This window comes from Simochromis diagramma, unplaced genomic scaffold (assembly GCF_900408965.1).
Source record: "Simochromis diagramma unplaced genomic scaffold, fSimDia1.1 OVJJ01000463.1, whole genome shotgun sequence".
NCBI lineage: Eukaryota > Metazoa > Chordata > Actinopteri > Cichliformes > Cichlidae > Simochromis > Simochromis diagramma.
In genome coordinates, this window is record NW_024386941.1 from 685,824 (window position 1) to 709,864 (window position 24,041).

Sequence of the window (24,041 nt, forward strand, 5' to 3'; positions counted from 1 at the left end):
ATGAGGTCGAGACCCTCGCTGCTCACAGACACACCACAAGTGTTTACAGCGATTATCAATGCAACAATCTGACACCAGATCAGGACTGAAATACGTACGCAGGCACATGTTTGGGGGCTTCTAAAGAGGCCATGTGTGACTCCTCTGTCATTTAATGTTTACTCTGAGATATTGATATTAAATTTACTTCATCAGTTATCAGTTTTAGGATTGTTTGCTGTGTGGTTGATTCATTTTTTTAAAATGTAATAAAGTGCAATTTTTCTTTAGACTTCCTCTTAGCAGTGCACTGTTGATGTAACAGGATAGCTTTAGTTAAAGAAGAGTGTGTAAACTCAGTGTGTGAGAAAAATAAATGCCATTTTATTTATAGAAACCTTATTTTATTTAACCATTATTTAAGTCATATTTAAAGACAAAGGAAAAGTAAAATAAAATTTCTGGGCGCTGGAGCCTCTCCTGGCTCTCTGTATGTTAGCCCTTGTGATTGGCTGGCGGCCTGTCCAGGCTGCATTCACCTGGACTGGGATAGCTCATGTGGTAGGTGGGATAGCTACATTAGGGCTGTTGGCTTCACTGTTCAGTTTGTTTGTTTGTTCCCTGCGTGCACTCCAGCTTCCTCCCACAGTCCAAAGACATGCAATTAACTGCTAAAAGAGTTCTGGTGAGCCTTTACACTGTTCAGCCACACTAACACTGGAAGCCACGATGACTGAAACAATGTTTATGACACTCCTAATTATTGATTTAAGCATAGTTCTTTATATTTCCGTGAATCTTTTGGCAAAGTTTCATATTCAGATATCAAATCCAGAAAATTCAGTGTACACAAACACAACAATAATAACTGCATCAGTGATACTGAGCAACGAGGTTGTTTCAAGTTTCAAGTCTAGTGAAAAATATAAATACCGCTGAAGTGGCAGATTCTTGTATTGAACACGACCAGTTAGAAGTAATGATGTCAGCGTATGACGTAGCACATTTTTCTGTTAAATCGAGATATTTTAAGGTTGTTAAGCCGACCTGTGAAACATCAGGACATGTTTTACGAATTTATGAGACTAAATGGATAAAGAAAAAATATTCGGGCGATCAACTGGAATTGGAAATGACTGTTAGTTGGAGCCTTGATACATTTTACATAATCCACAAAAGACACAACTTTATCAGAGACAGACCTGCTGCTGAGCCCACACACACACACACACACACACACACACACACACACACACACACACACACACACACACACACACACACACACTGTCTGTTACTGAGTCAACAGGCAGCACTGGAACTAGATAGCCTCACTAAAACTGCTCAGCACAAAGAGCCAATCACTTAGCTCTGAGAGTAAAACTCGGGATGTGATTGGCTGCCACAATAGGCACTTGGTTTTGCTGCTAAGTGGAGGCCGAAACGGAGAGAGTGACCACACAGCAGGAGCACCGGGCTGGGATTTAACTGTGTGTGGGGGGGGAGAAGAAGAAAAAGAAGAAGGAGGAGGAGGAGGAGAGGACAGAAAGAAGGAGGCTGAGAGAAGAAGGGGATGGAGAGAAAGAGATAAAGTGCAGTGGAGTCAGCATGTAGTCCTGAGAGCACGGAGAGTGAAATGAATGTGTGTGTTGGTAGATAAGAGTTTAGGTTTAATTAAAGGGGCAGAATGAGCTTAAAGGGACCTTCCATAATTAATCTGCTTTGCTAATCCCGGGAAAAGAGCAGCACCCCGTGCTGCCTAATCGCCCCTCTGGTTTCATCACAAGGCTCGGCTTGTTTTGGTGCTCTATAGCCCTCAATCAGACAAAAACACGACACCACTCAAAAGTACGCGGAGTTACTCCATACGTGGGTATTTTTCCGCACCCGGACTCAACCTCGTTCTCTTTTCATTCTCCTCGTTCTGCGTTGAACTCGCAGTGAACCCCGTGTGTGAATAGACCCGGTCCCATCTTAATTTAAAAATATGTTCATTTCTGCAGCAGGCGCCAAGAACAAGTGTGAGTCAAGGGATAGAAATATCTCCGTCTTGAGTTCTGACAGAATCAGACTAATACCAATTTGACATGACGGCTTTTATGTGGGGCAAGTTACAGCTGCCCGAGATTCTTGTTTACTTTTTCATAAAACCCCTTGAATGAGTGTTAGAGCTGTTCTACAAACGCAGATACAAGTCCCACATTAGTCTTACTGTAAAATAGCTTAAAAATACACTTTCCTTTACAGGATTTGTGTACATTTTACACAACAAATTACAGTGAACTCAGTGGTTTAAAAGTTTGGATGTTGAGCCACAACATTAACTCTTTACCCATTGAAGCTTTCCTTTAAGACCTTATAGACAAAATGACTGGGTTCACATCAGACGTTAGAGGCCGATCTCTACGATTCTAATAGTCATCAAACCACAACTTCAATGATATATGATAAGGTATCAAAACTCATCTTTAAGGGTACAACAGAGGTTGTCAGATGTCGTCTTTATGTGTGAAAGAGTATTTTGGGTATTTTACAGGAAAGGAGACACAAATGATACTGTAAATAATTTTAAGTAGTGTTTTGCAGAAAAACACTTCCCAATCTTACATCATAAGTGTGCTATGCTTTTTGGGGTGCAGGCCATATTGAGTGAATTACCCTTTTATTGTTTTTAAACCTTTATTTTTTTACACAATAGATTTTCTATTATTTAGTTGAGGTTACACAAGGTGAAGCCACTCCATAACACAACCCATGTCTCAAAAAGTACTTTACAGCGTACTGCAAGATGAGAAAATATTGTTTGTTTTTCCTGCTAAATTACCAGGAAATTAGGCAGTACTTAAAATATTTAAGATATAGTTATTTGTTTGTTTTCTGTAAAAACCTGACTTGTTATTCCCTTGTTCTAATGTACCTACCTTTAGGTATTTGTATGCAATTTCAAATAAAATACACTGATATTCTTTTTAATTACTGAGGAATTATGGCCTTTAGTCAGAGGCTGTATTAGAAAGTGTTACCAAAGGAAAAAGGCAACCAAAACGAGGACGAGCCTGAGGTAACTTTCACTCTTTATGATTTAAACAAGACTTCACATTATATTTGCTTTAAAATAAGAAAGGTCATTTATCGCAGACCACGTCTGACAGCCTCGTTTGCATGCAAAGGTTCACAGTATCGTGATGATGTGCACTTATCTGGTGAACGTGCTGCATCAGTTATAATCTGCACTGCTTTCAGAGATCACCGACATGCAGCAGTCAGCACTCGCCGAGGTGAGCCAGGATCAAAACATAAGTCACTTTTTCCACTGAGCATCAGGTTTCACAGGTATGAGGGCAGCAGCATAAACACCACACCTAGGGGCTGATGTAATGATGCTGCCTGTCTGTGCTAACGCTGTTGTTGTTGCCCTGTTTTGGGGCATAAGAGAGGAAATGCTGTGACTTTATGTCACGTCTCATTTGAATGGCAGCCACCGCCCTTTCCTATTTCTTTGCTGTGCTGTGACATACTCACTACACCACCATGTTTGGCTGGATGAGTCACATGTCAGGCGATGGGAGGCTATGACCAAATACAGTCATACACTCTGCGAGACATCATGTGTTGTTGGTGTTGTCGGTTGTCTCTCCCCTTCAGATAAACCACACTGATATCAGCCCTGAATCTAGCCTGCGTGTGATTTCTCTCTCATGCCGATGCAACGCTGCAGCTCAAGTCCTGGACTTTAAAATGTCCCCAGCAGCAAAGGAAGGAGAATCATCAGTACAGTTTGGTGGAAGATTTAATAAAAAGCAGACACGAGAAGCTGAAACATTTTACTACACAATGTTTTATTAACAAATGTAAAAAAACAAAAAACTTCCTGCTGTTCTTGTATCAGATTTTGGGGCGAAATGGATCCAACTGTGAAAAAAATAAAAAGAAAGAAAGAAAAGAAACTGAACGAGTAGAACAAGCGCTGCCATAAATAATCAGACAGGACAAACTGAAGTTTGCCTGTAAGCCGGCGTAGCCTGACACGTTCAGTTTGGTCCAAAGTAGTCCACCACGCCGTTGCCTTTACGACCGTCGAAGAAGAAGAAGTTGCGGTGAGGAGCGTCTCTCTGAGAGAGAGCCTGAAGACAAAGAGGGGAGAAAAATGTTATGTTATGTTATTTGAAGAGGAACTACAGTGGCTGCTTGCAAAAGTTCGGCCTCTCGTCGAATCTGTGAGAAATAAAACCTCCACGTGCTTCGTCGGCAGGATGAAATACTCTACTGCAGCTAACCAAGTTTCAATGCCGGGGTTTAACTTGACTAGAGCCTGTCACACTTCTGTCAGTTCATAAATGGACTTAATGTTTCTGTGTACAAGACAACTCAGTCAGATTCACTGTGAGAGACATCAGTCTGGCTGTTGCAGCAGGTTTCATCATCATCATCATCATCCAGACAGCAGGTTGGCCTTGTGCCAATATAACGCAGCCTGATTCTGAACTGTCTGTCCTCTCCCCCCCCCGGCCTGTCTCACACACTCACCCTGAAATGAACTCGCCCATTTGTGTCGCCCTGCGCTCACCCCAGAAAGAAAAACAGGTTTCTAATCTTAACATGTTGACTGTTGGGTTTAACCACAAGAGTCGCTGGTAAGCAAAAATCACACTAAAGACTTAGAAAGCTCCCTGACTTCACTTATAAAAGATAAAATACAATATCAATTTAAATCCAGCTGATCTTCCCTTAAAGGCTGTCGCTTTGAGCAGCCCTGCAACTCTTTCGGCTGTCCTTCCCTTCATGCCCCGGATTTGCTTTTTGCGTTTGATCCCCTCCCAGGCGTTGAGTTTGGGAATAGGACAAAGTCACAGAGAGTCAAATCTGGCAACTAGGGCATCTGACGAGTGGAGACTGACACAGTTCAGGAGCTTTAGCCTGAACGTCTCCATCGGGATGTGACAGCAGAACTCCCAGATTCTGATCTGGATGTTGTATTAGAAACATGCAGGCATCAAATCACTATAGCATCATTGACTATAACATTATTCCCATAATCCCTCCAAATTCTGGAGGAAGTATGGGAGTTTGACCATCCAATCTACACATTCTTTGGGAATGCTGAAAACTGGGCGACCCCTGGGACACCTGTGGGCTGTGGTGTACGAAGTTTGAGAGCTGATCCAAATTTGTTACGAGCCGTTGGGTCCCTGTATACTCAAAGTGAGAACTGAGAACATCTGGTGCACAGTCAAGCACATTTTCAGTGAGTTTTGGACTCCTTGAGCTGCCCTTTGTCCTCAGATCTGTTCGTTATGTTTATGGACAGGACCTTAAGGCGTAGCTCGAGTGATCAGCGTGTACTACTCCTGCTTGTGTTCTGTTGATTAATTCTGAAGGTCACTGCCTGGATGAGTCTGCATCGCCACATCTGGCAACATGGTTCTCTGTCAAAAAACTCACTGTTCTGTCAGAGAGTGGGTAACAGAGCAAGGTGGACCGGGGTGATGTCAGCAGAGAAACATGAAAGTCGGGTCAGTTTCCAATATTCCATTAATTTTTTCCACATATGCAATTCTGGGGCAGGAGGACTAGATCCTATCCCAGCTGCCATAGGGCGAGAAGCGGGGTACACCCTGGACAGGTGGCCAGGCTGACCCAGGGCGAACACAGAGAGACAGACTACCATTCCCAGCTCTGGGCAATTTAGAATCACCTATGAACCTAACCTCACCAACTGCATGTCTTTGGACTGTGGATGGGAGCCAGAGCACCTCAGTGCTGCAGTTTGAGGTTCACGGTGAAGTCTGAGAGTTCACAGAACAAGACTTCCACAGACGGATCTAAACACGGAGGCTGTGCTGCCCAAGGAGGAGGGGTTGAAGAGGAGATCAGCTGAATTTATGTCAAGTATTGTTGATTATCAGCAAACTGATTCATGTAGAAACAAAGAAAAGAGTGATTGCTCTGTGAGATATTTCGCTGCATAGATTTTGGCACAATTTCAAGGAGCTTTTGTTATTTTTAATAAACTGATTAGCCTGAGGGAATTAAAACAACAGAACAGGCTTGATTGTTACCCTGAGATTACAGCATGTAGGAAAGGTGTTGGTGTCACCGTTCAGTCGCTTTTCTTCCCACTAACAGCTTTCATTAGGCTCTTTTATGAATGGGGTCATTACGGCTTCAGCTCGAGAACAGTACAAATCATCTCTCCATTTAAACGGCTGCTGCCAGAGCGTCACACCGAGCTGCACTGTGGTCACAGCGAAAATCGCTTCTGCACCGAGCAGAGCCGCCGCCGCTTCTCTGGATCCAACCCAGCGACCAGCCGAGTGGCCACATGTCAGCTGACACACCAGACCTGCCGTCTTCATCACAAAGTCACCGACTGAATACCGTTAGACGCTTCAGAGGGGATGACATCAGCCCTTTCACAACGTTTCCTGAAGCTGCAAGATTCATACAATTCTGTGTGCAATTTGCACACTGCCCCAAAAATCTTCATGTTTACATCCTCACCTTAACAACTTCCTGTCCCAGAACTCCTCCCACGACTGCACACACTGGAGACATCTCAGAGAAGCAGTAGCTGAGGATAAACAGTGCAAGGAAACATTAACCACTAAATAGAAAGTGTAACGCTAAGGAAGTGACTAACTAAGTAACTAAAAAAAGAGCACAAGAGCCACAAAACAAAGAAAAAAAAATATGTTCCATAGTCTCATCTGCCAGCTGATTTATTTGTCTTGCTATGGCTGATGTGAACTAAATAAACGTCTTTTCACTGACACTAGAAGCATGTGCGTTTGGGTAAATCGGTTTGCCATCGCCCCTTCCCCCAGGTGATGTTATTTTGTCTCAAAACACTGGTGAGAAATTGATTAGAGAGACTTTGAGAAAAGCTAACATTAATGTGCTTCTTCCTGCCATCAGGGTGGATGTGAGGATGTAGTAGTGGATTAATGAGCTTGTGTTTATAAGCCAAAAACTGGCAACCCACCGTGTCGAAAATCAAAAGCAGTGAAGGTGAAATTACAGCCAGGAAACTCATCTGCAGACTGAGAGCAGCTAACAGTCGGCCTTTAATCAGAGCCAGCTGCTGAGTCTTCATCGGCCCTCGTGCCCGTGTGTGCCACGTTTTTTAAAGTTGAATTTTCCTGTTAGAACAGCTGATAACAGCCATGCAAGCCATCAACAAGCCCTGACATTAAAACCACATCTATACTGCTGTGTGTGCACATGTATGCTGTCTGGGATTGTCTGCATTGGAGTCTGAAGACTTTGAAAGCTTGGCTAACACGTCAGACTTTTTTCTGGGATCAGTAACGTGAACTTCTTATTGCGATTTCCAGCTCAGTAATTTTATCCTTGAACTACTAGACTAGCTTCTCATGAACACTGGGCCTTGGTGGCTTCTGAAAAGCATTTTTTATAGCAGACAAAAAGGATTTCACAGGTATTCTACATACAGTGAGCTCATTATTTGAAATTTTGATCATCTTTAATATGAACATCCGCCCATGTGGCAGTAAATATGTGACAGGAAATATGGAAAAGCAAACACCTTCAATGTTATTCAGAGATTTTATGTTGTGGTGGATCGCTGACATTAAACTGCAACTAGTGCCTCTAATTCTCTGATCTCTGCAGAGATCACACATTACTGTAAAGGAATAAAGGCTGCATGCACACTTATGGTCCTGTTTAGAGATTTAACTTTCCTTAAGGTCACAGAGGAGATGCATGGAGAGGCATTATGGCCGACAAGAGGGTCAAAGTGAGGAAGGTGGCTTCGACCTTCTAAAAAAGTACATTCATCTTGATTATATAAAATAATGTCTATCAGGGGAAGTTTGGTGTGTTTGTGTTTGAAAGAGCAGATGATCTATTCTGAATCGACTTATTTAAAGTCACCTGATGAAGTCGTCATTCAGGAGGTCGCTGTTCAATGACAGGGACTCGAGGACGTCGTCGCGGATTTGCCTCAAGAGTTGACTGTCTTCTGGAAAGGACTGCGGGTCGGGGTCACGGCCTTTGTCTGTACGAAACTTCAGCAGAACTGTGGAGAGCAGCAGACGGGAGGAAAGAAATGACAGTTGAGACGCAGGAAAGAAGTTTGAAGCATTTAACTAAGGCAATATTTTCCACATAATCTATTGCACTATTGCCATTTATAATTACATCACGCTTTTAAGTGACTTCCACAGTGAATTATCATCTTATGGAAAGACAACATCTCCCCTGCTGCTCCCTTTGAACCAGGATAACATCAGTATGTGGTTGCACCATCAACCATTTCATCCGATTAGGCCCACGTTTCCCCCACATCAAATTAAGAGCGCGCAGTCACAGACTCCTGCGTGCAACACACATCCACCTGCACAGGATCACAGAGGAAGTATTAAGTCTGCCTCTCAGAGCGAGAAAGATGAAAAAAAAAAAAAACCCAAACCTTTCCTGTGTCGGCTTTAGGACCGATTGAGAAATTAAAAATCAAAAGAACAAACTATTTGGTCATGTGCAATATTTCAAACAACAACCGACTTCTCCAGCTGCACCACACAGATGCACACATCAACACCTCGCCCCCGTATTTCCTGTTCGTCCATTAACTCAAAACCACATGAGGAAGTCAAGTCCTCCCACGGCCATTTCCACCAGCGTGGCACACCGCACACACAGTACATGCTCACATGTAGCAGCGATGAATCATTCTCACACCTCGGCTCTGCCCTTTATCAGTGAAACTTTGTTAGTAGAAAGTTACAGGCTGGTACAAATGGCATCACGCTCGGGAAGGAAATCAAACTGAATTTCATAACACGATATAATAATGTGAACATGGATGGAAGAAAGATACCATCTCTGAACATACACAGGCAGCGGTGATACCATCGCAGATTAGAGTGGAGGGGAAATGCTCGAGATGGTCCTTAATGCCAAATCCTGCACATTCAGATCAAAAACAATGGACAGAGTGAGAATCATGTTCATCTTGCAGAGGTAGGCAGGTGGATATTTATTAGCACAACTAAATCTTTCCTTTATTACATGTACACCTCAGATTTAAGACACGAAAAATGTGTGTTATCTCCATATCAGCACCTACAACTAAACCCGTTTGTGTCCACGGCACACCAAACACATTAAAACAACATATCGGTCGCATTATCTACGTAAAACAGCCTCGACATCATCCAACAAGCTCTTCTTTTATTCATTGGTTTTTACTTTTGCAGAAAGTGAAAGTGAAAAATAACATTTCCACTCTGAAATTGACTAAAACAAATAAATGAGACTGTTTTAACAAACAAACCACAAACAGAGCACATCAGTTTAGTTCACATGAAACTCCAGAAATCCCTCCATCATCAGGACCTCTAACACAAAAACTGGTGAGGTTTGATTGTAACATCCATGTAGGTATTCTAATGCCCTCGGACAGTTTCTCAGCAGGGAAAGGCTGAAGTGCTCGCGTTGACTCAGGGATGAGCTGCTGCCCTGAGTGGAGGACTTCACGAGTGAGGGGAGCAGGAACAGTCAGCAGTGATGAGGATGTTGTGGTGAAAACAGAGCTGAGTGTAAAAGCAAAGCTGCTGATTGGTCGGCAGTCTACGTTACTTTCCTGACCACGAGCTCTGGGTAGTGACCGAAGACAGGGACCACGGAAACGAGCTTTCTGATTGGTTCGGGCCTCTCCCTAACAGATAGGGTGATGAGGAGATCACATTAAAGAGAGCTAGCTGAGGTGGTTCTGGGGATGTCTCCTGGGCACCTAAGGTGTTCGAGGCATATCTTACCACACATGGAGGTGATTATCTGTCAAGTGTGGATGGATGGTAGTTTTCTAATGGTACTAAATCAAACAGCACTCTGCAGAAGGAAAAGTACTCGTATTTATTTATCTTTTGCACCCACACCACTAATATATACTTTGCCTCCTGTGAAATCTCTTATAAAAGGGACATTTGGTTTCCACGTGCCTCTTTACCTTGATTGACGCATTGTTTTGCATTAGCTAACGATCCAACAGACAACATACTTGGGTGGAGCGCTACTGACATCCTTGCTTCAGCTGAAATCATAAGACATGTAGAATTTATGACACATTTTCTGTTGTCTTTAGTTTGCTCATCACAAGAAAGCAATGCCTTTTCCCGTTATTAACCTCCCCGCTGTCAGTTGGGGCCTTTGATGTGTCACGCAGTCGACAGTTGTGCAAACCGGCGAGTTCTCGATGACAGGAGCTTTTTAAAGGATTGCGTTAGAGTACTTTGTATGAGTCCATATAAAGTACTGATACCCTTTGTGCTGTTATGTTGTGCATTCATGATGCACCGCTGTCAAAAAAATTCCACGGCGCAGTCTCTATTTGAGAACCACTGAGCTAACTTAATGAAACAGCTTACACTGGAGCTTGAATTCAAAATCGCATCCTTTGAAGTCTGAAATACTTTCTGCACAAAATACAAAATGCCTCACACACATTTGTACTACAAGTTTCAGCCATGTTGCAAAAACCTTGGCTGAATGGCCAATTTTATTTGAATTTACGCTTCTCCCAGTTCTTGGATGCATGGGGCTGATATTTAAATGATAATTTTAGAAAAGAAAAACAATTCGGAAATCTCTGTGAGGCTGATTTTAAAGGTAATTAAAGCCTTAGTTTCAGATAAAAGTTGTTGTTTTTTTTATAAAAAAAGGAGGAAACGCTTGTGTTCAAGTGTCATCTTATCTTCTGCTGGTCATTTTTTTCCCTCTGACTACATCTTAAATAAAAAGAGGAATTAAAGAGATCATAAAAGCAAAGACAAAGGCATACACCCTACACACGGTTCACATCTCTCGACTGTTCCTAGTGAGACAGGAAGCAGTTATAACAGAGGAAGAGCCACTTCCTCATTGGTGGTACCAAACAACCACCACAACTTCCAATTATAGCAACAGCAGACGAATAATAACACTGCCTCCCATCTCGCCTTCACAAAACAAAAAAAACAACAACTAGGTGGTGTTTCCACTCAGAAATTAGCCTGAAACTCAGCAGACTGAAGACAGGGCGAGGCTGCAGCGGGTAGGTGGGTTTCAAATGGGGTGCTACTAGACTAAAGGCCACTAAAGGCAAAAACTAAAATTAACCAGACAAGGCTGCCTCAATGCAAAATCCACCGGAACGAGATGAGAAACTGAGGAGCAGGTTGACTGTTTAGTAAGCAAATAAAGCAGACAGCCACTGTCACATGACTGCATGTGGCTGCTGTGAGTGGGTGTGAAACAGTTTTAAAGGGAATCTCTAATGCTCTTTTTCAGAACCTTATTTTTATTTTTGGACTCTAACAGAGTAGCTTTGCATGATTCACTGGTCAAAATAGTTATCTTATACCAGTCCTCAGTGCCGGCTTGGCCAACTTCAGGCCTCGAGGGCCGGTGTCCTGCAGGTCGTAGATCTCACCCTGGGTCTACACACCTGAATCAAATGATTAGTTCATTAACAGGCTTCTGGAGAACTGCAAGACATGTTGAGGAGGTCATTTAGCCATTTAAATCAGCTGTGATGGACACATCGAAAACCTGCAGGACACCGGCTCTCGAGGCCTGGGTTTGGACACCACTGGCTTAGAGGATGCGTTGAGGAGCTGCACTGTCTGAAACGAACCCCATTTAGCCCCTCCCTTTTTAAGTCAACTTTCTTCTGATTGGCTGCCAAACACAATTGGGTGGAGCTTTTGCACTCACAGTCAGAACTGTGTGCCTGAGATGATCAAATTAGAGATTATGATCTTTGAAACAATAGATCATGAGCTCAAATCCCAGCCAGGCTATGCATCCAGTAAAGATCCCCAAGCTGAGATCCAGTGCTAAAGTCTACCTCAGAACATGAGCAAGATATACATAACTGAAGCAGCTCAGGTATCATCCAACTTAAAGTCTGCGTCAGGTTTTGAGGTACCAGGATATATCGATGTAGGGCAGGCTACTGGACAAAGGTATGCATGGATGAGGCCTGATGATTCGACAACTACAAAGGCCAGAGCCCCCCAACCCCCGACAGTAACCTCAAACTCCAGAGGAGCTCTTTGCTTGGTTTGAGACCGCCCCTCCCCCTCCCCCTTCACCCTACCTCACCACCCCCTCCCTAAAGGAACATGAGGTCAGAAGGAGACTGAACGCGGTGAACCCCAGGAGAGGTATCTCAGAGGGTGTGGTTAAAGCCTGTGCACACAAACTGGCAGGGATCCTCACCAGGCTGTTCAACCTCTCCCTGATTCATGCCACCCTTCCCACCTGTCTGTAGGCCTCCACCATCACGCACAGAAAGACTGGTATAGACAATGACTACAGACCTGTAGCCCTCACGTCTGTAGTCATGAAGTATTTCGAGCAGATAGAACTACGTGAGGATGCTCTTTGTGGACTACAGCTCAGCGTTCAACACCATAATCCCAGACATCCTCAGCACCAAACTGGACCACCTTCAGATCGCACCCTGCCGCCTGCTTCTACAGCTTGAATATGAAAGCATTATGTGTGTATTCCACTTAAAAACGTCTTTGATTAAAACACACTTAGATGTTTAAACTCAAGCTTATTAATAAAATACCAGTTTTATTAATTTTATTTAGTCTAGTCTATGAAAGCATTAGTCAACAATGTTAACTGACTTTTGCAAAAAATAAAATGAATACAAATAAAATGCTGATAATAGAGGGTAACTGCAAACCCTATAACTCTCAGCAGCTCCCTTATTCACAGGGGATCTCCACAGCAGGTAGCTCAGCATATTTGATTTGGCAGATTTTTACGCTGCATGCCCTTATCGACGCAGCCCCATGGGGAAATTCTACGAAACGTTTTGAACGTAGCGCATTGTGGTTAATATTTGTGATCAGTCCAACCAGTGAAATTTCCCATAAACTGTGGTTTAGCGTATTTATGCACACAAGTGTTTTCTAAGTTAACACCTTTAATAGTTGTCTTTGTATTTCCTGTTCTGATATGCTTGTTGTCGTGCGGTGTAGGTGTCGGGCCGCTCTCTGTTCTACGCTCAGTGCACATGACTGGCCATGGACAGCTTGTGATGGAAACTAGCGTGCAGAGTGTGGGAATGGTGCAGGGCCAGGTGACAGGAGGGACAATAACAACTCTGTGGAGAAGGTCATCAGACACACATAAATAACCTGAAAAACAGGAAGGTAAATTTATCTCATGGATCAAAATTTGGGGCCACGGTTACGGAGCATTTAACAGAAACGATTCCAATATATCATTTGGAGCAGGATACCATCGCTGTGTTTTAAGAATACTCTTTATTTTCCAACAGTTACCGAATATATTTGACAAAATCTAAAGCTACTGTGTTTTATCTAGAAGACAATCTTGCTCAAATCCCACTGGCGTTTATATTTAGATGACATTTACCACGCTTTACGAACATGACCTTCCACGCATGTGCGGTGATATTTCATCAGCTAAACTGGAACAGTGATTTTTGCATGTTCATGGTATGTGTTTCAGTCTAGCTGCAGGACCCTACGCTTTTTCAGTTTCCATTTTCTATACTTATTTAAACCCTTCAGGATTCTTTATGTTATTTGCCCAAATCGATGCATGGGAAATCTTGCCACAGAAATGCAACAAATATTCAGCTCTTTTATGCAATTCACATGTACGTGCTAATGAAACAACATCACATAAAGGTGAATTAAAATTAAATGAAATTTAAAAAAACCTTTGCAACTTCTTCACAAAATCTTTAAAGGCTAAAACTTTAGAGAAAGTCATACACATGAGAAATAATTATACAGAATTCAAATGGTCATTTTTAAAGACAAAGTTTAAAAGTAGTACATGCCAGAAACTTTTAAACAGACTTTGAAAAAATCTTTATAATTTTCTGTAACATGTTGATATTCTGATTATAATTTCACTTAATTCACAAACTGAAAAATGATCAGCTGTTACTACAACAGATTTTCTAAAAATGATGCTGGAAAGTTTATTTTTACATTTAAAAACTCAATCATCCCACATTTGGAAACAAAAAATGGCTTTATGTACCTTGGAGCAGGAAGTAGTCCACTGGTGTTCGCTTGAGACCGGCTTTGGCCTTCTCGCTTGTCCAGTCGACCGCCAGAGCCTCCTTCAGAGTGCAAAAACTGGCCGTCTGATTGGTTGGAGAAGATCAATATGGAGTGAATAGGTTTTGAACTGATTTGTTCGTTCCTTGTTTTTAGGACGAATATAAAGCAATTTATATGATGACAACCTCCTATTTAATAGAACACTAATTTTAAACATTTAACATCGATAATGTTCTTTTTCTATGTTTTTTTCCAGTTTCAAGTTTAATTCCTCAAAAAACAAGTAATGAATGTGTCTGATACTGTTATTGCTAATGTGATGTCATAAAAGCCCTTTTTAAAAACATAAATTAGAAAGAGAATACAAAAGAAAGATCGATTTTAGTTTGAACCTTTGAGAAAGAAAGAACTAAAAATGAGGGTAAGTGCTGTTATATTCAATATTCCTTCTCTTAACTAAAGGCAAGATTGCTAATACATCTCCTTGTTTAAGTTAAAAAACATCTTTGTTTATGTCCGTTCTTTCAGTCTACACAGTTAGACGAATAAACCTGTGATACGGTGAAAGCTGATAATTGTGCGCGTACTTTTTTCACCATGGTGGTCTCGTTGGGGTCGACTTTGGCTTTCTTTGCCTTCGGGCCGTCGTTGGACTCACCGCTGGGTTTTACTACTTTGGGTTTCTCCCTTTAAAGAAGAAACAAGAAGAAGAAAGTAAAAATGAAGGTTTCTTAATATGTCTGAGGCTGTGTTACAATGCACAAAACACACAACGACCAGCTTTATTCTCAACAACTGGGAATATAACCTGCCCCCATCGCACTTACTCGACATAGTTGTGCGCCTGTCCCAGGTTGCAGAACATGTAACCGTAGTAACCGTAGACATCTCCACAGAACACTTTGATGTTGTGTTTGGAGCAGAGCTGGTCAACGCGTATCATCAGGTCTCTGGAGCAGCCTGTCAGACACACCTGAGGGACAAAAAATTCCCAAACAAACACAAAAACAAAGTGTTAAAGGCTCGTTAGGGATTCAGATATTGAAATAATTTAATCCAACTCAATTCAGTTGTATTTATACAGCACCAAATCACAACAACAGCCGTGTCAAGGCGCTTTATATTGTAAGTTAATTATATGACCCCCTATGAGCAGCACTTTGGTGACAGTAGGAAGGAAAAACTCCCTTTTAACAGGAAGAAACCTCCGGCAGAACTAGGCTCAGGGAGGGGCGGGGCCATCTGCTGGGAACCGGTTGGGGTGAGAGAAGGAAGACAGGATAAAGACATGCTCTGCAAGAGAGCCATAATGAGATCAACATATGTACAATTAATCCCAGTGAGTAAAAAGGTTTACCTAAATGCTCTGTTTCAGACAGTTTTTTCTACCCTTGGCTCTGTGTGATGACACTGAGTGCAGATATCCCTAATAAGGTCATCTCGAGCATATTTAAACCATCTGTTTGTGAGGGGCAGCCAATCAGAATAGAGGTTGTTTAAAGGGGAAGGAGTTGGAACAGCTTGTTTCAGACAGACAACTGGAGGCTGCACCAGTATGAGATAAGGATTAGGATTATTATGATCTTTGAGTCATGCAAAGATACTTTAGTAAACACACTGCGGTGGAAATGAGCATGATAGGTCCCCTTTAATACAAATCCTACAGCTTGCAAACATGAGGTTGAAAGTGTAGACTCCTTTTCATGTGACCTTTTATTATTATTATTTTTTTTTTTAAATCCCGTTCTACTAATATCAAGTCTTTTCTCCCACTCAAAAAATTCTCGTTTTCCCAGTCTTATCTTGATCTCAATCATCAGAACCTGAAGGCTAACGAGCAAATCTTTCCAGTTACAGATAACAAAGCAGTTTTTCTTCAGGGCAGACCGAGCAGTTTCGTAACGCTCTCAGACGGAGACACAAACAACTTTCAAGTCGTATGATCAAGGTTACTGTTACATTTTATTGAAAATTTGACATTTACTCTAAAATCTCTACACTTTTTTTGCACTGGTTGAAACATATGACTTTAACTCCCACTCCACAGTCGTTGGGAGTTTTGTCTTTGCACTGTTAATTATTTTTATTCCGTCCCAGAAAACCTCCTCTGTGACGGTATACCTTTAAACAAACGTGAATATTTATGAGAGATTAAAGAAAACATTTTTGTTTTATTAAAATGAGACACGCAGGCTGAGCAGAATAAAGGAAAATTCTTAAAGTTACTTTATATTCAGCATGAACTTCTACCCTCTTTTGCATCCTGTTTGGCTGTTTTTGTGTTTTGTGCACTTCTTTCCTTAACGGGTGCAACTTGCACACCATAAATTCAGACCTATGCCCCAGTAAGCTGCTCTGGAAAAAACACGACACCACGTCAGCTGCTTATTCCTTTCTACACCGGGCTTCAAAAGAAATACGCTGGATTTCCCATTGATATAAACATTCTATGAAAAACATCCATTAATCCCAGAATTAAAAGACTCTTTGTGTACAAGACTGTCACTATATTTAATGAATTTGTGTCAAATTTGACCTTCATACTATAAATACTTTCTGAGGTTCAGGCTCTTGAAGAACACAGGGGTGCGTGGAAATTTTTGTCATAAGTCATCTTATTTTCTTCCTCATTTTTTAGGCATCATAAGCCCACACAACTTCATCTCTATGTCAGACATTAAATTACTGTAGTTGTAGATAAAAGCTTACAGTAATTAGATTGTGACACTTGGAGCAAGTTAAAGTTAATTAAGAAACTAAATTCTGACCCAACCGTATGCACTTCAAGGGCTTACAACTCTCGCAATTTTCATTGTGTGAAGGTAAAATTTAAATGATGAAGCTGTTATACAATAAATAAATAAAATAAATAAAATCAGCTGATTCTGAGGACATTTCTCAGATTTACTGGTTTCGCGTGGAAAGACCCAACTGCTTAGAAACATTTGGTCCCAAAAGAAGTTATTTTACTTAAAAATCACCTGTAATCCCCCTTTAAAAAACAAAAAAAAAGCAAAAAACACCTGAAACTTTCACTCCATGTTCATTCCTGGAACAACAGAGATGCTGAACAGCAGCTGGTGAGCTGCCAAAACACTCGAGGCACACCTACTGCAGCAGTTTACCACCGAGTGAAACGAGATTAAAGTCATTAAAGTGACACAGTGTACTATATTAAAGCCAGGCTGACTGATGGTGTTTTTGATGTCTTTGTGTTGGTGTTGCTACGGGATCATCGCTGAACTGACCAATCACGTTGATGCGACACCACAGAGGCATCCTTAGGGAAAAAAATACTAAAGCAGGCACTTACCTGCACTTCATAGTAATCTAAAATAACCAGCACCACCTTTAATACTGAATGAATATAAAACGCTACATGTAACACAAGCCCTGGTTGTTTGTTTGGCGTATTTTTTTATTTATTTAGTCATTAATTTTTTTATGGTTAACTGGATTTTATGTTTTAGGCACCTCATTATTTGAGTCTCTTGCAGCAGAGGAAGTGTAGGTTGTGGTGGGTGAAAGGGTTAAACAAATGATTTCCACCCACAACACTTGAGTTGGTGTCCCTTGTGAAACCAGAAGCAAAAGCAGAATTATTATTTTAGACCCAGTGGAATCATCATAAAAAATATTTTCAGTTTTAGGTTTCGGTTTGGGTGGCTCAAAAAACAAAAACACCACCTTTTTACAGTGTTAGTCATGTATTAAAATGTCTTTCTGTGTTTGAAGCACCAAAGCCAAACTTCCTGGAGCGATGATGATATGAAGTTGCTGAAGTTGTAGAAAAAACACCAACATCTCTGTGTGGCGAGAGACGCAGTGGGCTATGATATAACCAGAGTGGGCTCATGTATGACTGTAAACAACTGACCGGTGGGCAGGGTCTACCTTATCCAACTGACCCAGTCCAGAACACCCAAAACACCCTAAACCCACAGATAAGACGGCTGCCGACACCCCCTCATCGCGCCGGTCATACCGGGGCTACAGGACCAGTGTTTTTAAAACACTCTCTGGAGATTTGAGGAGTCTCGAGATAAATAATTGTTATCATTTACACACCCACACTATGACAAGCTGTACAGTACAACACATTATCTGCAAGACGGCCGATAGCTGAAAACACAACCCAGCAATTAAAACGAAACGTCCCCATTTCACCTCTAATAGAAAGAGCAACAACAGGCGCGAGCAGCTGCACAAACTGCTTTCATAATGGGAATCTTCGTATGAGTAACCTGGCATGTTAGTCTTCTAGACATTCGGCGTAGTGTTGTGTCAAAAAACAGAGGTGAAAATAAACTTTACTCTCTAAACGAACGTAGTCAGAAAATATGCAAAAACTTCAGCTTCAAACTGCAAAAAATGGTTCACGAAAACAATTTCAATAAACCCGAGAAAAAAAGAGACAAAAGCGCCCCCTGGGGGTCGAGCCACAGACAAACAAAATCAAACCCAAACACACACACGCTCTGGTGAGCCATTGTATGGAAACATACAGCGTTTTTGAATACTTCCAGCATTAATTACTTTTCAGTGTTTAACTGAGGCATAATGATAGCAGTTATGCATTTCACAGTATGCACTGTTGCACAGGTCAGAGTGCTTTTACAAAGTGAAACGCCCCACACTAGCCTGGATTTCCCTTTCAGGATAAATGGCAGATAAACTCTGAGGAGCTAAATTCCAGGTCTCAGCAAATGCACGACCTCTTACTGCTCACAAAAAAGCTGCACGCAGCCAAACCAGTGTCCAAAGAAGACGTTTATGTTTTTCATATTAGATAACCACGGGTATTTTAATGTGCGCCTGTGTTTTCACTGTAACAGAGGACCTTTGTTCACATCCAAATACAGAAAATGTAGAAAAATGAAGTTACGAGCAGAGACGCATGCAGGACCAAACACATAGCTGTTAAAAGCGTCTTTGTGGAATAATAACAGGGAGGTAAAAATAAGAACTTCTGAGAACACGACTGGGTTTGTTCTGCCTCATAATTGGCCTTTGGGAAATGAAGCATGATTCGTCGGCATACAGATTAGGCAGTGAGTCTAAGCCAGTGTTTTACCTTTACATTAATCAAATACCATTTCACGTACATTTAAGTCCACTTAAATAAAAATAAAATAGTTACAGATCCTCCTTTGAGGCAAGGCTGAAATCTTTTTTGTAGAAATGTTTTATATATAAGAGCAGCATCAGAAATAACCACGAGAGGCTCGCTGTAGCCAGATGTTTCAATTCGGCTGAACACCGAAGAGTTTGGGCCGCTGGGAGAGGAAACACCTCTTGCACGCTTGGAAAAACTTGGATTACATTTCAAAGGTCGACGTTTGAGGAGGTTTTTTTAAACAAGAAACTTTGGTGAATTTTGGTGCCTGCCCCAAACCGAGCCGAGGGAAATGACCAGCATCTATCTTTTAACCATTTTGTTAATTGTGAGTTTTATTTACTCGTGCACAACGCTGCATTTTATTGATCAAACTGTCAGATATAACAGGAAAACCCTGTAAAATTAGCAGCACAGATTTATTGTCTTTAAAGGAAAAAAAATGCAGATAATTATATTTTTTTTAGCAATACATAAATAAAAAAAGAGTGAAAGGATACATTTCAGATTTATCAGCGTGTTTGTTAGTTATGACGTGCGATTTTTCCTTTTCTTTCTTACTTGAAACCAAAGAGTCTGAATTGTAAACACTGTCGGCAGCTCTCTGCAGGCACACAGATGGACACTGTGTGCTTTTCTATTGTATTCATCCCTCAGTAATTGGGCTTCTCAGATGAAAACTGCGACCACACTCCAACTGCTCCGCTTTAATCACCCTCCATCTTCCCGCTGAGCCACACACAGATACATCAGTGGAAGCAGATGAAAGCAGCAGAGACCCCCTTCTGTTTTCCACCTTTTTTTAATCATTTCTTTCTATTTTTTGTTTCACCTTCTCTTCTTTAAAAGTTTCGTCCTCCCTCCATCTGTCCTACTAACATCCTTCTCAACCTGTCCTCACTCTTTTTTGTCTTACTGCTCCCACCCTCGTCTTCCTCCTGTACTACTTTCCCTCCTCCTGACACTCATTTAGCACCCCCGGAGGGAGGAAGACTGCCGACGATTCTGGCTCAACGGGAGGGGAAGAAAATCTGTTATTCTTCTGATGGTGTTCAAATGAATTCTCGCCGTCAGCTGACAAAACTTAGATCGCGCCGAAGCAATGAAACCGAATGTAAAATGCAATAATTCATTTGTTTTTCCTGACAACAACTGTAAGAACTCCTCCTTTAACTGAAATAAATATGCGTGACAATATTTAGGGCTCCATTCCAAACGGCATTAAACCATCACAGGTGACTCAGACTAAATAAACAGGAATGAGACGCACCACCTGATCTTATGTATCACGCAATAACGTGTCCTGTGCTGCTTTTTGATTAGAAAGTTTGATTTTCAAATCAGCAAAGAGACCGACTCGCTGACCCGGACATCCTTCTGCCGGCTCACTGAGCGAACGACGCTGTTAAATAATCCATTCGCTTAGTTTAGTCTTTTTATTCCTTGTTTGCCCTTTTCCCTAGAGCTTCAGGGCTTCCCCTGTTACCCCCGTGTTTAATGTTGCAACAGTCTGAAGTGTGGGTAATTCCCTCAGGCAAAGTCTACACAAACAGGGAAAGTCTGCTCACCGTGGTTTGACAGGTGGGTACTTTAAGTCAGTGTGGTCTTAGTGAAAGGTGGGTTAGGGTTGGGGGGGTTAATGTGGCCCTTCTTCCTTCCAGCCTCTCGGGTTTTAAGTTGTTCAGTTTCAGGTTTAATCTCCTCACATACACAGCAGCATGGCTGTGTTTATAATCTGCATATAATTATATATTAATTATATCAGTGTAGCATCTAATTCTAAACGTCACTATTTTCACTGGCTGGACAATGAAGCTCATGTCATTACCACACCTTGCAGACATTATCTCACCGCAGGTGTTTCAGTGCACCACATGGTCTGATAGCGCCACCTAGTGGTCAACCTGTGAGGTGCAGTCAGTCAACACACTGCTGAAAAATGTAACAGGACATTTTTTAATCAGAGGTCTTCTTCTGGGATATCGATCTGGTCGGTTAAGCAGCAGGGCGGGTTTTTAATCAGTTTCAGCTGTTTCGGGGTCACTGAAATTAACAGCAGGTGCAGTGGAGGGGCAACAATGAGACGATCCTCAAAACAGGAATGGTTTTACAGGTGGAGACATTTTCTCCCTCCTCATCTTTTCTGACTGTTTTGCATTTGGTTAGGGTCAGTGTGAAGACTGGTAGCATGAGGCGATACTGGACGCCTATAGAGGTTGCACAGGTAGGCCACCTCCTCCAGGATTACTTATTGTTACTGCTGTGTGTTATTGCTGTGCCTCCCAGCACAGTCTCAAGAACATGGAGGACATTCCGGGAGACAAACAGTTATTCCAAGAGAGCTGCACAGGACCGTAGAAAGCCCGTAACCAAGAAGCAGGATCGGTATCTGTTCCTTTAGGTGAGGAGGAAGAGGATGAGCGCTGTCAGAGCTATAAAGTGACCTCCAATGGGCCACTGGTGTGAATTCTGACCAAACAGACAAAAACAGACTTCAAGAGGCTGGCCTGACAACCAGGTGTCATTTTTAACTGGAATTTACTTTAAAACAGCAGCTCTGAGGTAAGCATGTCTCATTGGTTTAAATTTCTGCCGCCTCACCTCCTTATCTTGCACCTCTGGTGACGAGAGGGGAGTCAGCGAAGAAAGGAGTCAGCATGTTAAACTCACCGCATCGAACTGGAGGAAGAAGTCGTCCGGTTTGTCTTCGATTCTGTCTGGGTCAGCGTGCACTTTCACCATTGGGTTGAGGTTCTGCGCTCGCTCCAGAGAGGCCTTGGCAAGATTCTGACCCTGAGCCGTGACTGGAACCAAGAACTGAGCTCGGCATGACTCCTCCGACACCTGGAAGACACCCCGACAGGGAGCGCACAGCTGGATGAGGCTCTTACTGCAACTGTTACTGCTGTTGTGCTCACATAACACATCTCCTTTTAGACTAAATACACACAGACAGGTGTTAATTTATATTTATGATCATAAATTATAAATTATCATATTTTTACTCCACTTTTCCCTCATGTAGTGTCAGAGAACAAGGAACAAGAAGACAGAAGTGTGCAACTTTTATTATAAAATCATCACAGAACAGCTAAATTACAATGTTCAGTTTTACTTTCCCACAAAATGTGAATTCCCGCTGACACATTGCACATTTGGTGTTTGATGTAATTTGATACAAACACGCTTAATAATACGAGCCTGTCGTCAGATTATCAGAGGAACATTTTTTTATATGAATTTTGATGTTTTTGAAAGAAACAACAACAAAAACTGCTTAAATAAACCCTGATCAGTCTCGTCTTATTGGCCTGGAACTGGAAAAATGCACAGAGTAGGGTTGAGGTTGGAGGGTATCAGACAAATACTGTACTGACAAGAAAAAGAAAGACCCTCATTTAAAATTTTGAACAGAAGATATCTTCTATGGCAAGATGTGGAAATGTTCAAAGTGAATATTAGTTATTTACATCCTTTTCTCAAAAACTAATTCAGTTTCTCTGGATGCAACATTTCAGTAGGAGAAACAAGTACCAAAGCAACTGTTCTTTTTCTATCTTGGGTTACCTGTATAAAAAAAAAGGTTTGCATTTTGAGGCACTGTATTTCATCTTTTGTTGTACTTAAAACATTTTTCATTTGTTGTTATTTTAATACTTAAAAGCACTTTTTATCAATAGCTTTGAAAAGATCTAGCTACTGGAACCACCTAGTGTGCATTTTTAGTACTGCAAATCTAAAGGTCTCACATACTATTCCACTGTTTTATTGGATTTGAGTAAATGTGTTTTGTTTGAAAAATGTGTAAAAGAATTCCTGCTGCTCTTGATGTGACATCTCTAATCAGGGATAACGATGAAGAGTGCTTACCTGTTCATGGTCCAGCAAGGTGAGTCCTTTAACGCCAGCTAAGATTAAGTTCTTGGCCACTTCAGCCCCGAGACCACCCAAACCTGCCAGGAGCACTCGAGACCCTCGCAACCTGGAATACAGACAGAATTTAAAAACCAGTTTAAGTACTGCTTACTGTGTGGTTTCAGAAGTAATTGTGTGCTGATTGGAAGAAAATCATAATGAAATGTTCTGTAAACATTTTGACTACATTAAAGAGATTCTTAAAAAAAAACATTCAGACAGAATAAAACGAGCAGCTGTTACAAATAACGCATATTGAGCCGTGTAAGCCTGAAACTAAAGCTTGATTTTGTGAGATTCAGCAGCCTTTTTGAAGCTTTAATATCACGTGAGCATTAACTGAAATATATCCTTAAACAGTTAATTCACATGTAATAATTCCAGTTTGAACAAGAAGTCTGTGCCGATATTATTTACATCATCTGTTTGAATGAAGCAATCACAGAAATTACCTACTCAGCTAATTATCAATATTTTCAAGTAAGATCGCATAACACATTTATTATTCATTAGTAAATTATATAATGTAATCGTGGCTTTTTGTAAAAGATAGATTTCTTTAACGATGTACTCTGCTGAAAATCGGTGCAGAGTAAGTACAGCAAGTCAAAGCTCCGGCTGCACCGATTAGCCTCCCGAGCTAACTGACCTCTTCTGGGCATCCAGTCCCCACAGTCGGATCTGGCGGTCGTACTGTGCCGCTTCCTCCTCACTAATAACCGGGTCCTCCTTCTCGATCATATCGATCACTTCAATTCGTTCCAATGAAGGTAAATCCGGGGTAAATGAATATTTTGTGCAGCTACAGATGGAGCTGTTTCAAATGCCGCGACGGTCCCGCTGAACAGGCGCTAGCTGATGACGTCGACAGAACAAAACAATAGATGACTTTTTTTTTAACGAAGTCCTTTTCTAACGAACTTTTTTTTGAGGATATGTATTTTTTCTTATTCGTAGTTTCACATGTT

General features: G+C 41.6%; 1 protein-coding gene across 1 annotated transcript; it reads right to left on the minus strand.

The window, feature by feature from the left end:
• Positions 1-3,797: 3,797 nt before the first annotated feature.
• On the minus strand, positions 3,798-23,943 carry sae1 (SUMO1 activating enzyme subunit 1). Its single transcript, XM_040037394.1, has 9 exons — positions 23,723-23,943; positions 23,029-23,140; positions 21,829-22,002; positions 14,870-15,015; positions 14,630-14,729; positions 14,020-14,125; positions 7,876-8,020; positions 6,481-6,550; positions 3,798-4,103 (listed from the first exon to the last, which is right to left on the minus strand). The coding sequence occupies exons 1-9, from the start codon at positions 23,812-23,814 to the stop codon at positions 4,011-4,013; spliced, it is 1,038 nt and encodes a 345-aa protein (XP_039893328.1). The 5' UTR covers positions 23,815-23,943; the 3' UTR covers positions 3,798-4,010.
• Between the last annotated feature and the right edge of the window lie 98 nt (positions 23,944-24,041).

What these genes read in the sequence shown, in the direction of transcription:
- sae1 (XM_040037394.1), bottom strand. Translation starts at nt 23,814, where the DNA reads ATGATCGAGAAGGAGGACCCGGTTATTAGTGAGGAGGAAGCGGCACAG. An exon ending in GGACTGGATGCCCAGAAGAG is followed by an intron (nt 23,141 to 23,722) that starts GTCAGTTAGCTC and finishes TCTGTATTCCAG; the next exon opens with GTTGCGAGGGTCTCGAGTGC. An exon ending in CCTTGCTGGACCATGAACAG is followed by an intron (nt 22,003 to 23,028) that starts GTAAGCACTCTT and finishes GGTGTCTTCCAG; the next exon opens with GTGTCGGAGGAGTCATGCCG.